This window comes from Melanostigma gelatinosum (genome assembly GCF_949748355.1).
Source record: "Melanostigma gelatinosum genome assembly, chromosome: 15".
Classification (NCBI taxonomy): Eukaryota; Metazoa; Chordata; class Actinopteri; order Perciformes; family Zoarcidae; genus Melanostigma; species Melanostigma gelatinosum.
Genome location: NC_136648.1, coordinates 14,687,360 through 14,702,012, shown reverse-complemented (window position 1 = coordinate 14,702,012; position 14,653 = coordinate 14,687,360). Strand labels below are relative to the sequence as shown.

General features: G+C 41.9%; 2 protein-coding genes across 2 annotated transcripts; one reads left to right on the top strand and one right to left on the bottom strand.

Moving 5' to 3' along the window:
- Positions 1–121: 121 nt before the first annotated feature.
- On the bottom strand, positions 122–910 carry LOC306789623 (eotaxin-like). The gene is made up of 4 exons (XM_079285651.1): positions 803–910; positions 526–631; positions 337–417; positions 122–209 (listed from the first exon to the last, which is right to left on the bottom strand). Exons 1-4 carry the CDS (start codon positions 864–866, stop codon positions 200–202), a joined length of 261 nt encoding a protein of 86 aa, XP_079141777.1. The 5' UTR covers positions 867–910; the 3' UTR covers positions 122–199.
- A 2,964-nt stretch (positions 911–3,874) lies between these two features.
- ccl20a.3 (chemokine (C-C motif) ligand 20a, duplicate 3) lies at positions 3,875–4,854 on the top strand. The gene is made up of 4 exons (XM_079284312.1): positions 3,875–4,008; positions 4,160–4,268; positions 4,375–4,449; positions 4,567–4,854. The coding sequence occupies exons 1-4, from the start codon at positions 3,936–3,938 to the stop codon at positions 4,613–4,615; spliced, it is 306 nt and encodes a 101-aa protein (XP_079140438.1). The 5' UTR covers positions 3,875–3,935; the 3' UTR covers positions 4,616–4,854.
- The last annotated feature ends 9,799 nt before the right edge of the window (positions 4,855–14,653 follow it).

The following is a 14,653-nucleotide window of genomic DNA, read 5'->3' as shown; positions in this document are numbered from 1 at the left end:
TGGTTTTTCATCATTTCTATTTAAAACATCAGATTCAGGTACTTAGATGAACACAGAAAAAGTGAATGCAAAAATATAGTTTTTATTGGCTTTCACCTCTTGTACACACAGTACGAAAACAATACATTTAATTCTTCTTGTATGTCTTTGTGTCTTTTAGCTGATTGGCTCAGGTGATCCCCACGAGTTAAAATGCTGTTCAATGTTTTCTAGTTGGAGAGACAAAAAGGAAAACGTCACATTGAGTCTATTCACAGATTGTTGCATCTTGACTCAATATTGATGCCTGTTCTGTGTTTTAGTTCAGAAATTTGTTGAATACCGAGATGAACTTACTCTGGTACAGACTTCATGGCATCTTTCACCCATTCTCTTTCAGGATCAGCGCAGAGAGGTCTGTTTTTCAAAGTCCTGAAACTGTATTAAGACAACAGAAGAAGTTAAGGCATTACAATGGCAGAGCCAACATCTCTGTTTGTTATAGTCGTGTGTGTTTCTTCTGAAGCACTGGTTAATCTTTCTTACATTATTGCCTTGATGTTGCAGTGATCTGTGTCCTTCTGGATTTTGTAGTATTTCAGAAATTTCACAGGGATTGCTTTTTCTTGGTACTGTCTGCAGCAAATGGGACCTTCAAAGAAAGACATTGCAAACATTTCAGCATAAAAGAGGCAAGATTAAAAGAGACACTTTAATGTGAAAACAGTGCATAATCTAGAGAAATACAGGCAACAGCTGGTAATTTCCTAAATAAATAAGTGAAATGTATCATGTGCAGTGAATCGTTGCTGAAGTCACTTACTGCTGTCACTCAGCACCACCAGCAGCACCAGTAGAACAGAGACGCACACAGTAAGCTTGGCCATCCTCACGCAGCTCTTCTTCAGCAGGATATCGGTTTTCTGATCTGGATTCTCAGACGGAATGAGCTGATAGCATTAGTCTCAGTGAAGTTTAAATACTCAAATGCCAAAGGTAATGTCCCACCACAGAGCAAGAAAGTATTGGAAATACCGATGCTGCAATGTATCTGGGTCAAGGAAGAGTGGGCATTGCGTACTTTTAACCACAAGAGTGGTACAAAACCCCCTTTTCTCTGGGTCACAAGAGAACAATTAAGAGATGAAGTGTACTGTACATGTGAAACACTTTCTTTTTTTAAAGATACCTGCATGTTGTTATGTTGACTTGATTAATATTACAAAAAAGGTTGTACAGAACAATAAACGGTGTTCATTCCTTTGAATGTAAACACTATTAAATCAGTTCCTTTCAAATTGCATTATTTTACAACTTTATGTAATAAGCAGACGTGGAATGTAACTACGTACTCATTAAGTACTGTACTCAAATATCCCTACAAATTTGAGGTATTTGTACTTGTTTACCCTCAATCTTATGCTACTTTATTCTTCTCCACTATTTTGCAGGTTCAAATGTCACACAATACAGGTGATCATTTTATACGATATGACATATTTCCACAGTTAAAACTGCCCAACTGTATATGACGCGGTTCATTTTGACTGTAACAATAGCATGACTCTGTGAGGAGCGGTTCTGCGTACTTTTGCTCTTGATGTTTTTACTGTATATGCTGATGATACTTTTAGAATAGTTTTACTTAGAATACAGTATTTTTACGTTGGTATTGCCAAGTACAATATCTATATACTTCTTACAGAACTGTTAACATGGTGGACTCATTGAGATCGGTATCTATTGCTCAAGAGAGAACTTGGAACCAGAATTATTCAACGTGCAATAGCAAAGGTTGACAGGAACCCCAAACCCCTACCTCGCAGCACAACATCCTGCTGACCTTTTTTCCGCACGCCAACAACATGATGAGGCAGCGTATATAAAAAAATACATTGTTTGCAATGATGACCGTCATTTTCATTGTATTTATTGTCCTTATATCAAATTACCATTTATAGCGATTTTTATAACGTGTCAGTTAATATAATATACTACTGGTTAATATAACACGTCGCCATCGCTCACACAAATTTGTAAACGTTGAGATGATGCAGATATGATTACCAAGTGAATGTAGTGGCAAGCAAGTCAGAGTCAAATCAAACACACGTATGACAAAAGGTCCAAACATACTGGAAAATATCTTCTCTTTCATCGAAACACTGTGGTTTATTTTTCAGTGTGCAAAACATTCATTTAAGGACATGATTACATCAAGAAAAAGACATCTTGACACATCTCAGTGGGTATAAAATGAGTGACTGGATCGTTTTAGCTCCTTTAGTTTCAGGGTCCTGGTTCACTGTCACGGCTTTACTGGGACAACAGGACAGAACAATCGTTCATGTTATGAGTGACAGATGTGCTTTTTCCTGCTGTGACAAGTCAAAACGTCTGCTCAATCAACTTCGTATTATTAGCAAAAGGGCCCTAAAGGAATCTTTGGTCATTTCAAACTGCTTTGGTTCATTCACTGGCAGATTTGTGTTTTGTCTCAGCTCCTCTGACTGGTTTGGAGTGGGCTGTGAGAAGACACACTGAAAGATCACAGCGGAGCTGTGGGCTGAAACCCTCTTCTTCTTTCTGTGAGTAGGTGTCTTTTGATGTCTTGTTCTCACAGAAACCTGGATTCCTAAAATATCCCATACATTAATGGAATGATTTTTTTAAAGTTGTGTTTTACTTTTTTAAAGCCCGTCTTAAAGCAAAACTCCCCATCTGCTCATAGGTACATTCACAGAGCTTTTATTTTAAAAGCGGAACACTTCATTTCACTAACAAACTTCTGATGCCTTATATTAACTTCAGCTGAATGAGAAATTTGGATTTTGTCCACCGTCACCCACATTTGAGTCGCACTGGAAAGGAAACACTTCACGTCTAGTCTGAACAGGAGGAGCGATTACAGTGACCAATACATCTTTATGTACATATGTACATGTGAGTATCACGTGTAAGCTCTGTCTCACTGCTAAAGTACATCAGAGACAATACTACAGTTGAGTTTCAATGCTTTAAAAATGCACGATGCAGGAAATTAGTGTACTGCAATCATGGTGTGGTTTTGCTGGAAAGTTTGTGATGCACAATTACACAGCTATTAAAAGTGTTGCATGACCTATTTCACTTTGATGCATGCTGCTTGAGAAATACGTGTTCCTCTGACCTAGAAAAGAACCTCAAAGCAACCTACTTATGGAGGTCCACATCTAGGCGGTGCACAACGAGGTCTCCAGTGGAGCTTCATCTCTTCATCCTCTCTAAATGTTAAATCTCCGATTGTTTTCTTTGATCAAATAATATTCTACCTGAAATAGTACGTGCACGCATGTATAATCAGATGTTCTATTATTTATATATTCACATTTGGTCGACTCAACATGCGAGTGATATTAATTCATTCATATTGACGGTAAAATCCCGAAAATTCCAACACTGAATGTTCATATTAGTTGTTTTTTATTTCTTCCCCTGCAACTTTACCTTTAATTAAACACCGTAAAATGTTCAACAACATAACAGTCCTTCCTACTTGGGAATTTTTCCAAATTGATGTGATCTATTTGGTAATGTCCACACAAATAATCATCACAACACTATCTTATTCACAATGGCAATACTGCTGTGTGTGTGTGTGTGTGTGTGTGTGTGTGTGTGTGTGTGTGTGTGTGTGTGTGTGTGTGTGTGTGTGTGTGTGTGTGCGTGTGATGTATTCCTCCCCACATCTTCCCCTATTTTCTTTCATTGGGGAAAGTGAGGGGGGGTTTTCTATGATGGTGTAATACTTGATGTGTGTAGATCTCAACTGATCTCAGCGGAAGTTCCCTGTTCCTCTGAAAAATATAAAAGGAGGATCAATAGCTCAGTCACCACCAGCTCTCTAACAACTCCACCTGAGGACAGACGAGACAACAGCTCAGCTCAGAGTCACTGCTGCCAACACAGAGGAAGACATGGCGTCAATCAAAGCTACAGTGGCGGTGCTCACACTCCTCTCCGCTTGTCTGATGATAACAAATGCATCTGGTATGTTCTGTGTTTCTTTCTTTTCCATTGTTTTTACTCATTGGTGTATTATCTAATGTCATGCTCAGATATCTGGCCATAGACAGAAAAAGTTCTCTTAACTTTTCTCTTTCTTTTCCCGCATCTAATCATCTTTTTCCTTGTTTCACAGGGCATTACGGATGTTGTCGAAGTTACATGACAGCCAAAATACCATTTCTTAAGATCAAGGGGTACTCGGTCCAGACCATCACAGAAACATGTCATATCAATGCCATCATGTGAGTATCTCCTACTTCTCAACCAGAACATAAATAGCACAAGACACAGCACCATTATTCATTGAAAGTGTACTCATGTTCATTTTGTTTCTTACCTTTTATATAGTTTCCACACAAAGAAGGGTAAAGCGTGCATGAATCCTGCTCTCAACTGGGTGATGCAGTACATCAACCGTTTGGGGTAAGATTTTTAGCAAAGAAATTGTGCAATAGAACAAAGAAACAGCTTAATTCTGCCGTGAAATGTATTTACACAAGAGAATGGCTGAAATTATAACTTGTTCAATTGTCATTGCAGAAATAAAGCCCGAATGGTTCACAACAAGACGTCAAAAGCGCAGCAGTAGAGTTGTTCTGCTTTTTGAAGATGGATGGTGGAGCCCAAACTGTTTATCTGCCTGTTATCCAGTAACCAGTGATGTTCCACAGTTTATCATTCAGTGAACTCCGGGTTGAAGTTAGTACAACAAAACTGCTGATAATAATTAAAAAAAGCATTTTAATACAGGCATCAGCTCAGTTGTAAGAGCATTGTATCATATTATTTTAACATTTTCATATTGTTTGCTGTTGTAAAATGTTGTATTTGCACATGCTTTTTTTAAATATAAAATCATTAAAGTTGAAAAAAACCCCAAATAAGTTGTGACAGGTCTCTTAATGGAAACACTACTCTGTGTATGTATTCTTGAAACTTTACACCGAACTGAAATGAACACAGGTGCACTCTTGCCTCATTTCTTTTGTCTTAACTTCCTTGTTTATTTTGTCGCCGTGAAAAATTCCAGCTCCGGAGATTTTGTGTCCTGTAATCAAAACATAGCAAATAGTTAAACACGCAGTGGAAAACCTGTGACATCAGCATGAGGAAGTAGTGACAGCAGTTTATTTGAAGCAGCAGAACAGGTATTAATTAAACGCTGACATCAGCTGTGAGGAAGTGAAATGCTGCTGGTGTTTCATTATAGGAGTTTCTGTTGTAAACAGTAGTGCATATATACAAATGTATATACATATATACATTCACATACACAGTATATGTATGTATAAGTTGTTTTTTTTAATCAAAGAAGTAGAAAATACATCGTAGATCCAGTTAAAATCATAAAACAGAATAAGTTATACTGTGAAAATTAATGACCTGTAAACTTTTCTCATGTAACTTCCAAAGTACAGAGTCAAAGATCCGCGTGTGCATGAAGTTATGTAATAAACTCTTTGACCACTAGGTGGTGGTACTATCACTTCAAAGAAGAAGTCGTGTAAAATGATAAAAAAAATGAAATTTCTCAGCAACACTTTTATCAAGTTTAGCGGTTTCAGTGCCATTTGTCAGTAAACATAGTTCACCCCACAGCACGACGCTGTTCAGTGCTGCGTCAATCAATGATGTCGACTTTCAGCAGCATCCCCGCTCTCTTTCTTTCTTCTCTTTCAACATCTGAACACTTGCACATTTTGGGAGAGTTTCAAGTCTTTGAAATGTGACTTTCTGTATTTAAACTGCTAAAAGATAGATATAATTCTGTCATGGATGTGCTTCGTGTCCGATCATTGGCCATCAGCTGTTGGCGTAGGAGTTTGCAACACCAACAAAGCCGAACAAATGAGCGTTTTCTCCTGTCGCATGAATCCATCCCAAATGACAGTCTGGAGCCACGCTCGCAGCCACTATTACATCACCTCCACTCTTCTGCACCAGCGTGCAGAGTGCTTTTCTATGAATAATACAGAGAGACTGGGGAGAGCGGGACATGGGTTACTAAACGACAGCGGGAGTACATCCTGTTAGATGGAAAGATGGGAGTCAGAAGCACATTCTGGAGTCACCGAATATGAGTTATACGAAGAATCCCCACCGTAAATAATCACATCAGACACTAACGCATGGATTCTGATTCTGCTTTATTAATGAATTAATCAGTCACACTTTGCCAAACACATTCCTACACGACGTGTGTGTTTACATCACGTGAATTACTGATAAAGGACACAGTGTGGCAGAGTTGTTACAGATGGGTACAGTGGGAAATGGCAGCAGCATGGCCGCTCCCCGACGTCTGGAGGAGGACAAGGTTATAGACCTGTGTTTTCCCATGAGGGAGCAGGCTGCTCTGGTATCGAAAGAAAATAACATATTGCACTCTGAGATCAGCAGACAGGTCTTCTATCATCACACACACACACACAAACCAGACAGTCTCTCATGAAGCTCAAACAAAGATAATGAGACATCCTCAGTCAGAGCGGTGAAAACAACCTTGCTTTTCAAATTGCTTGTATACCGGCACATTTGCAGCGGCAACAACAGGGAGAATATTGGAATAAATGTACTAAAAACGAGATAATAATTTGACTGGTGCTGTAATTTTTCCACCTTTTTTGCTTCCCCTTTGTCCTCCCTCTCTCTTTGTCACTCGCTCATTCTTGCCGGCACAGTTCAGTTATCCGAGCTCTGTATATAATTAGACAAACAAAAAAGAGGGATGAAACATCTGAAGGAGAAGAGACTCCAAATGATTACACATTCACTCCGCTTCCTTCCCCCTTGCTGCACACATAACCACCAATTAGAGGAGAGGAGGATGAGGACATGCAAGCCACCAGGAGTCTATTTGTGTCTCTATCTATCTCTATCGCGCGCTCTCTCTCTCTCTCTCTCTCTTTCACCCCCCGAAGACCATCCAGCGCTGGGGAGGGAGAAGGAGAGGAGAAAATAGAAGTGAAAAACAAGAAGCATATAAATAAATAAAAAAAATCGGTGTTTCACATCCGGTCGGCTGATTGGCTGAGATGCGAGTCAGGCAGATCTGGGCCACAGTTGCACTCATTGTTCAGCGAGCTTTTCTACACAGTCCAACCCAGCGACAGCAATGAATGTTGATTGTGACCTTTGGTCTTTGGGTGCAGCGGAAACAGAGTGTCACGTTTGTGTGTGTGCGTCTTCTTCTCTAGATTCTGCATGCGCCCACATGCCCTTTTGTTCTTTTTTTTTTTCTTTTTGCTCATTCCCGACGTCGTCAGAGGCAAGCCTCGGGGCACAGTCAACGGTCGATGGTTTTTATGTGATCCATACCAAAACTCACCGACAGCGTTGAATGTTCACCGAGGCAAGCAGGACTGTGACCGTGAGCCGAGCTGACAAGACGAGGCAGGGTGTAGCGGGGGGGGGGGGGGAGAACAGACAAGTCAGACAGGCAGGGGACAGGGACAGAGCCGAGGACGTGATTCAAACCCCAGAGGCCAGGTCGCACAGCAGAGGGATGTAATGCAACAGGACACCGACAGAATGAGTCCACTGTCCACGAGGCAAACGTGGTTCTGGTTATGTTATACATGAGCATGCGTGTTGAAGCTGGAACATAAACTGAGAGGATGTGCTTTACTGCATCACCACCACCTCATTAATCGCAGGTCCTTCTTTCATCTTCACTTCAAAATTGTCCGGAACAGCATCTGAAACACAGATGAAGAGGAAGATGCTAGCACTGATGTTGCACGGCATTTTTTTTTTTTTGTCTGTAAAAAAATGCAGATACAGCAGCTACATAACATATTTGGTTTTCTTTTGCTCAGGTTTTCAGATATCCGTCTCTGGGATTTCTGCTGTTACCCCATAAGAGAGGTGAAGGGAACAGCATTAAGAAAACATGTTAGGATTCAAACACGTTTCTTTCCAGAAACAAAGTCCCAACCACTCTAAATAATCACAGGGCCTTATAAAAGTAATGTTTCAATGCAATAAACTACGCAGATCAAATTCAAATCACCTTCATTGTTTTGGGGTGATCAAGAAAAATTAAACCAAAAATATTTGCGTTCATTATATATATATATATATATATATATATATATATATATATGACACCAGGCTTCAGTTTTTGAAATTCGAGTGACCCGACGCTTTAATCAGAGACGGTTCACAAAGAAATAAATATTTTGAATAAACAGAATAAATAGACGCTGCACTCTCTAGTCCGGAGAACAATGCTGCGATGTCCCACTGTGCAGCCAAGCTTTTCAGACCCCAGCCATCGCCCGACCACAGGCTGAGAGCTCCCATTGTCAGACGCAGGGCAGAGCCGGGGAACAACTCCCCGACAGTGTTACCGCGCTCCTGCGCAGACCGGGGGGCTGACGTCAGGAGGGTAAACGCTGATCTACGGCCATTCATCGCACTGTTTCATCGGCTTAGTGCGCTGATGTCATTGAGCAGGCGAGACCTGCATCCATTACTCTGCTGAGCGAGGCAGACGTCAGGCTAGCATGATCACACGCACCGGTTACAATGAATGAGTAATGCACCGCGGTGTGGCAGCTAGAATTCAGAAGGTCATGGAACAGACAGTTCGCTTTTTGTCTGCGTCTTTGAATTATCGCCTCCGCATTCTTTCACCGCGTGCTTTCCTTCATGAATATGTAAAAATCTACATTTATTTATTTGGATGAGCATTAAAAAAATAAAAATAAATGTAGCCAAATAATGAATAGTGTGCCACTTAGTAAATAACATGAAACACAAAGTTTTTGGTGACTTTTTGGTTTTTTTCCCTCTTGTGTCTGAACTGCAGCCTGTGAACTAGAAGTCTCTGTTCTCTCACGGTGAAGCAGCTCAGATAAGAGACTCAATTCATAAGCCATATTACATCTCCCCTTCTCTATCAGTCACACGCGCACACACACACACGCCTCACCCCACAATGAGACCTAAAACGATAAATATGCGGAGGGTTGAGGGAGAGAAGGGGGGGGGGGCTTTGCCATGGCAACCCCAGTGTCAGCCAGCCATTTCTTCTTAATCCCCCCCCCCCAATTCAATGTCGCGCCCTCTGAGAGACCCCCTCTCTCTACAGCTGAATATTTCTTTTGTGTGAAGAGAGTGTATGTGTGTGTATGCGTGTGCGGGAGGGTGGGATCACGCAGGGGGGAGGGATTGGGGTTAGAGTGTGGGGGGGGAGAGATCATAGCTAACCCAGCTTAAATATGGGGCCAAGCTGCAGGCCAGAGTCTCAACATTACACCGGGGGTACTACCCAGAGATCAAATCACACAGAAACTCTCACACACACACTCACACACACACACTTAAACACCATATTGATGGAGCGAGATCATCGTTTGAAATGGCGGATAATTACATCCTTTGGCAAACAGCCGGGCCTTTCCTCTCTCTGAGCCCATCACCAACAGACTCTGCACTTTATCTTTTTTCCTGCGATGAAACTCTCGCCGTCTCCTGCTCTTGCGTGAGCAGGCAGCTCGACATTACCGAGAAAAGTGTTTTTTTTTTTTTTTGGAAGAGTGAGAGGGGAGAGGCGTCAGCTGCTTGACAAAATGAAAAGGCCTCCGTTTGTTCCCGACAATAAACGTCCCCATCTTTGGAGCTCCGCCACAGCTGCAGCCAGATAGGCTTTCATTTCTAAGTGCGGACTAATAGAGAGCGATGTCTCCTTCCTCGACTGTAAGCAGATTTAGTGTGCAGGATATAAAATTCAGGGAGCTTTATAGTCATCTTTCTGTGATGCCTCTCCTCTAAGAAAGAGGACAAAATAATGTGACACATGGTGGATATTCAGGAATGGAGAAACTTAAGGATTTCATGAAGCCGTTTTAATGATGGTGTGCGGTATATATATATATATATATACACATATACATATACATATATATATATATATATATATATATATACATACATATATACACACACACACCTGATGGAAATGATCTTCATGGAGTCACAAGCAGGAGGCACAATGTGAAAACCTGGAGGCAGAAGACAAAAGCAGACAAAGACAAAACGGTGAGGAGGCCATGTCTGGTTTTTTACAGTGTACGGAAACAACGGAAGAAAGCTTTTCTGGGTATCTTGACGATCTATTATATAAATTCACAATGAATCTGATTTCAAGTAGTAAGTTTCCTAATCAACAGATAATTAATGTCCGGAAATCCCAAAACAAGCTTCCCCTCCAGGCTGAGCGATGGCAGCGGGTGAAGGAAGTGCCCGTGGTGCGTCTCTGGGGTGGTCCGACGTGGCCGTGGGCGAGACTTTAATGTAGCTGCATGTCCACTCCGGTGTATACTGTACATTCACCCGTAATGACTAACAGACCTGCCTGTTTGGGGGCCTCACACACCACTCCATGCCTACGCTCCACTTTAATGGCGGACTTCAGACTTTATTTGAAGTGCGCTGTGGTGTTCAGACAAAAAGAAGGAAAAAAAAACTAAAACCGAACCAGGATTTTTCAGAAGGGAGTGCAAACATGACTGAGGACCTACAATGCCCGCGGCCCCAATATTTGACCCTGATGAGTTCATTATATGAAGTGGCCATTTAAATCTATTCAAACTGTGGATAATTGCAGTTTGACTGCTTTGTGGTGGTTCCTTTTCAAACATTTACAGAGCTGGGCTTGCCCAACATCTGGCTGGGAGCTGCAGACATAATTCTAAAAAAGTATATTGTGTAACTTGGCCAAAGAATCTAAAAAAATAAAAAAAAACTTAATTTGAAGGCCTGTGCCGCTTCTAGCAAATTGATTGTCTTCTCCTGTGTAGCAGAACTGGCACATTGTACAATTAAACTATCTCTACCTGAGCCAACGGGGACTTAACAAACATTATGAAAGCGTGAAAGTGCCCTGTGTCAACCCAGTCTATCAGAGAGTAAAGGGCACATTGTAACACAAGGTGCAGAGTCTGTTCTACAAGTGGCAGGACATGAGCCAAAAACAAAAAGGCACAAAGTTAATGCCCTGGGACGGATTGGCAGGGTGGGGTCGTTTGGTGACCCTTGACCTTTTTAACCCTGAGGAATGTTGTCGTGCTGGTGCGTGTATTGTTTCAGCCTCCCTAAGGAGCCCCAGCAGTGTATCAGATGAATGTGGGCGCTGAGGGCTTCTTGTTTCCACCCCCCAAAAGAAACTCCTTTTTCGTCCCCTGATCCGTTCTTTTCTGCTCTTTATCCTCAGTCTTCAACAAACAACAAGGTATCACCAGGTCTAAGAGTTGGCCGCTGTTGTCGGTCTAAAGTGCACATGCATGCAGAGAAGCCACTAACACGGGTGCCAGGCTAGCTCTCCTCGCTGACCTAAATGATCAACAAAGATGCAGTAACAACTTCTTTTCCCCTTCGCTCACCACTTTTTATTGGTCCACCGTCCAGATCTAAGAGTATCTGAGCATCTTCAGACAGTCAGAGAGTCTGGCTCTAGAGGAAGTCACCGGTAGTAGATGGAGACTGACGGATGAGAGGGCCAGACAGACAATTACTGGCCAGGTATGTCCTTTATATCCAGAGGAAATGGAGGAATTTATGATGTCATAAAAAGGAGCCAGAAGAGAAGTGGCTGAGAACAGGTTGTCTCTGGAGCCGGAGCCATAAAAGACTCCTGCGGCTTCTCCTCCCTCCCCCTGACTACCTCCCGAGATGACAACACCAGACCGAGCGCCAGCGGGTTTGAGCAGCCAGAGATGTTTTTGTATAATTCAACTGATCCGTAACAATGTGGCAAAATATTGTTATCGACTGAGAGACAAAATGCGACATGGAATAATAAATCCTTGATAAAACTGGAGCTGGAAAGTAACAACATAGTTTCACTCAAGTACCGTACATGAATACATTTTTGAGGTGCTAGCACTTTCATTTTAATATTTTCATCCTGTGGTACTTCATACATGACCGTGACAACATGAACTATCCACTGGTAAATGAAGAAAGCAATAAATGCTGAATTGTGATATTGCCACTCTTGCATCAGCAAAATATTTGAATACCATTATAATCAATAATTTAAATTCAAAAATGTCATTTAAATCATTAAAAGCTTTCTTTTGTGCTACTTTCCTTAATGTGTAACTTTTTAAACCACAACCAAAACAAACCGTAATACCGGAAACATCTTCAACGAGAGGCACCATCTGTCGCCCCAAACTAAGCAGGTGGAAGTAAGAGAAAGCCTAAAAAAAACGTTTTACGCAGACATAAAGGATACCCGTTCCTCTTTGCGCACACATCTATATGTTCACACACAGCACTCTGCCTACTGCAAAAAGATACACACTCTCAGTGCCTGTTAAAAAAAAGGAAGAGAGAAGGTGGTTATTTGCTCTACAACCTCACTAAGGAGGTTCCCCCATTGTAAAAAGGAGTGGCTGCACAGCCCCGTTTCCTTTCATCCCTCTCCTTGAGGCGCGCAGCCTTTGTCTCTCACAGGCCAGAACCAGCCTCCCGACCACGCTACACCGGACAAATACCTGGGAACTACCACTGGCCCGGTGGGAAAACAACAAGAGGAGGAGAGACGGGGGGGGTTAAATAAAACCGGTTATTAAATCTCGAAAGGACCGAGGACGAAGTTGAGCTATGAACACCTGATGCCAAACTACACTTTAAAAATGATTTTAGACTTGTTGAAACTGAAGATTTTGGAAGCTTATGACCACCTGTTTTTACTTTTCTTCCTCTTTCATCCTTTTTATCATTAAAAAGGTAGCAACTGTGTGTATGCAATTAAGGGCAGAGGTTGAAGGAAGGCAGGTCTGGGTTTTTTTTTTTTTTTCTCCTTCCAATCTGCACTTTTATGCCAGCTCAGCAGAATGAAAGCAGTTCCTGTATACGAGGAACTGTATAGGGGTGAAGAGAGTTTAAGTCCTCTCCAAAACCCCGACCGCAGCCGGCTGACTGTAAAGCCTTAAGTTCCAGTCCACACGGACTGCCTCAGCAACCAGACCTCACTGTCACACCTCATAAAGCAGAGCTCAAGCAGCGGGTTGTGTTTAAAGCCAGGGGCAAAGATAAGGCAAAATGAGGAGGAAAATAAGAATGCACCCATTCAAGAGACTGTCGAGAAAAGAGTGAAAAGCCCATGACAAAAGCTCTTTAGCTGAAACTCTGATGGCATGTCTCCAGTGCGCCAAAATAAGAAAATATACTTTGTGGACAAATTTCAGCAGGAAACATAAGAAAGTAAAAAAAGCCATTGAGGGATTTTTAAGACCATAATCCTCTCTTCTTATTTCTAGTTTTTGCTTCGCTGTCGAGAGGGAAGCGAGCACCCACAAGTTTATTTGAAAATAGTTCACAAAGAATGCCTGTCATTTCCTGGCGTTCCCCACTTCCATATGAAAGCCCCCCGTTCCTTCAGGAACAATGGGGAAAGATTCCAAAATTTCCATGAGGAGTTTCTTGCACGGCGATGAAATAGAGAGCGTGTTGTGACAGACTTGAGGCAGGCTGTTTCTCTCCAGCCGTGACAAGATCGGGACGAATGCAATGTTTTTGTCTTACATGTCGCGTACTTCATGATTAAAGCAAGCCACGCAACAGCTGTGACTTCGGATAAATGAGCTGAGAGTGAAGTCTAATGGCGGACCTGAATCGGTCCTTGACAACTCACCAGGAGATCCGTTATTTCTCATATGAGACATTTAGGTCTGCGCCTCGAGGGAAAAGGAGCTCATGAAGCATCAAACTGTTTGGACAAGTGTCTGACTTTATTAAGCATAGAGGAGTGTTTAAAATGGAACATGTTTCCCTCACCTATTATTGTGTTTTGTTATCCAAAACCTTCCCTCTAATATCAATACACACACACACACACAGAAGTACACGCAGTCTCACACAAGCCATAAGAGTTTCTTAATTAACCAAAGAACACCTTTGGTCCTGAAAAAAAAAGCTCAAATATCCCATGCTCATAAACGTGCCAATATGCTCTTGAAAGCCACCTTGACCCGAGCCTTTGGCTAGAGAAGAGGTCAGAGGTCATCCACTCAACTAGATAGGCAGAATGTTGAGATGCCAGAGGCTGCATGACGGAGTGCGGAGGTCTCCACCACCTAACCTTTCCATTTACCCAACAATGCACCCGCACACCCAAGAGAAGCACACACACACACATGTTCCTGCCGTTATGAACTCATTCCCCCTTTGACTTCATTTACCTGTAATGCATAAACACAAAGTGTATGTGGTAAACAGCTGCTCTCAGATCTTATGCTTTGGATCCACAAATGTACAATCAAGTCTGAGCTGGAACAAGTAAAAAAAAAAAAGAAGAAAAAAAACAATTCTGCGCTTTTTATGTCTTCCAGATGCCTCAGAAATAAGAAATAAAAAAGTTTGCAGATTGTATTTTAATGTTTGAAAAAAAAAAGGGGGTGTGGGGGGGGGGGGGCATTTTGTTCCTCATTATTTGTGTGCTGAATGTTTTATGGCAGCGGGGGAAGAAAACCGGGTGTCTGCTGGGAGTCATGGTTGAAGACGCGAGATGGGACCCCCTGTTGTTAACGACACGACGTCTTCAAAAAACAACAGGAACATTATTTTTCTCATTTGAATTGCTCGATGAATGCCGTCCAGAAGGAGCCGGGGA

What these genes read in the sequence shown, in the direction of transcription:
- ccl20a.3 (XM_079284312.1), top strand. Translation starts at nt 3,936, where the DNA reads ATGGCGTCAATCAAAGCTACAGTGGCGGTGCTCACACTCCTCTCCGCT. An exon ending in GATGATAACAAATGCATCTG is followed by an intron (nt 4,009 to 4,159) that starts GTATGTTCTGTG and finishes CTTGTTTCACAG; the next exon opens with GGCATTACGGATGTTGTCGA. An exon ending in TGTCATATCAATGCCATCAT is followed by an intron (nt 4,269 to 4,374) that starts GTGAGTATCTCC and finishes CCTTTTATATAG; the next exon opens with TTTCCACACAAAGAAGGGTA.
- LOC306789623 (XM_079285651.1), bottom strand. Translation starts at nt 866, where the DNA reads ATGGCCAAGCTTACTGTGTGCGTCTCTGTTCTACTGGTGCTGCTGGTG. An exon ending in GGTGGTGCTGAGTGACAGCA is followed by an intron (nt 632 to 802) that starts GTAAGTGACTTC and finishes CTTTCTTTGAAG; the next exon opens with GTCCCATTTGCTGCAGACAG. An exon ending in TGCAACATCAAGGCAATAAT is followed by an intron (nt 418 to 525) that starts GTAAGAAAGATT and finishes GTCTTAATACAG; the next exon opens with TTTCAGGACTTTGAAAAACA.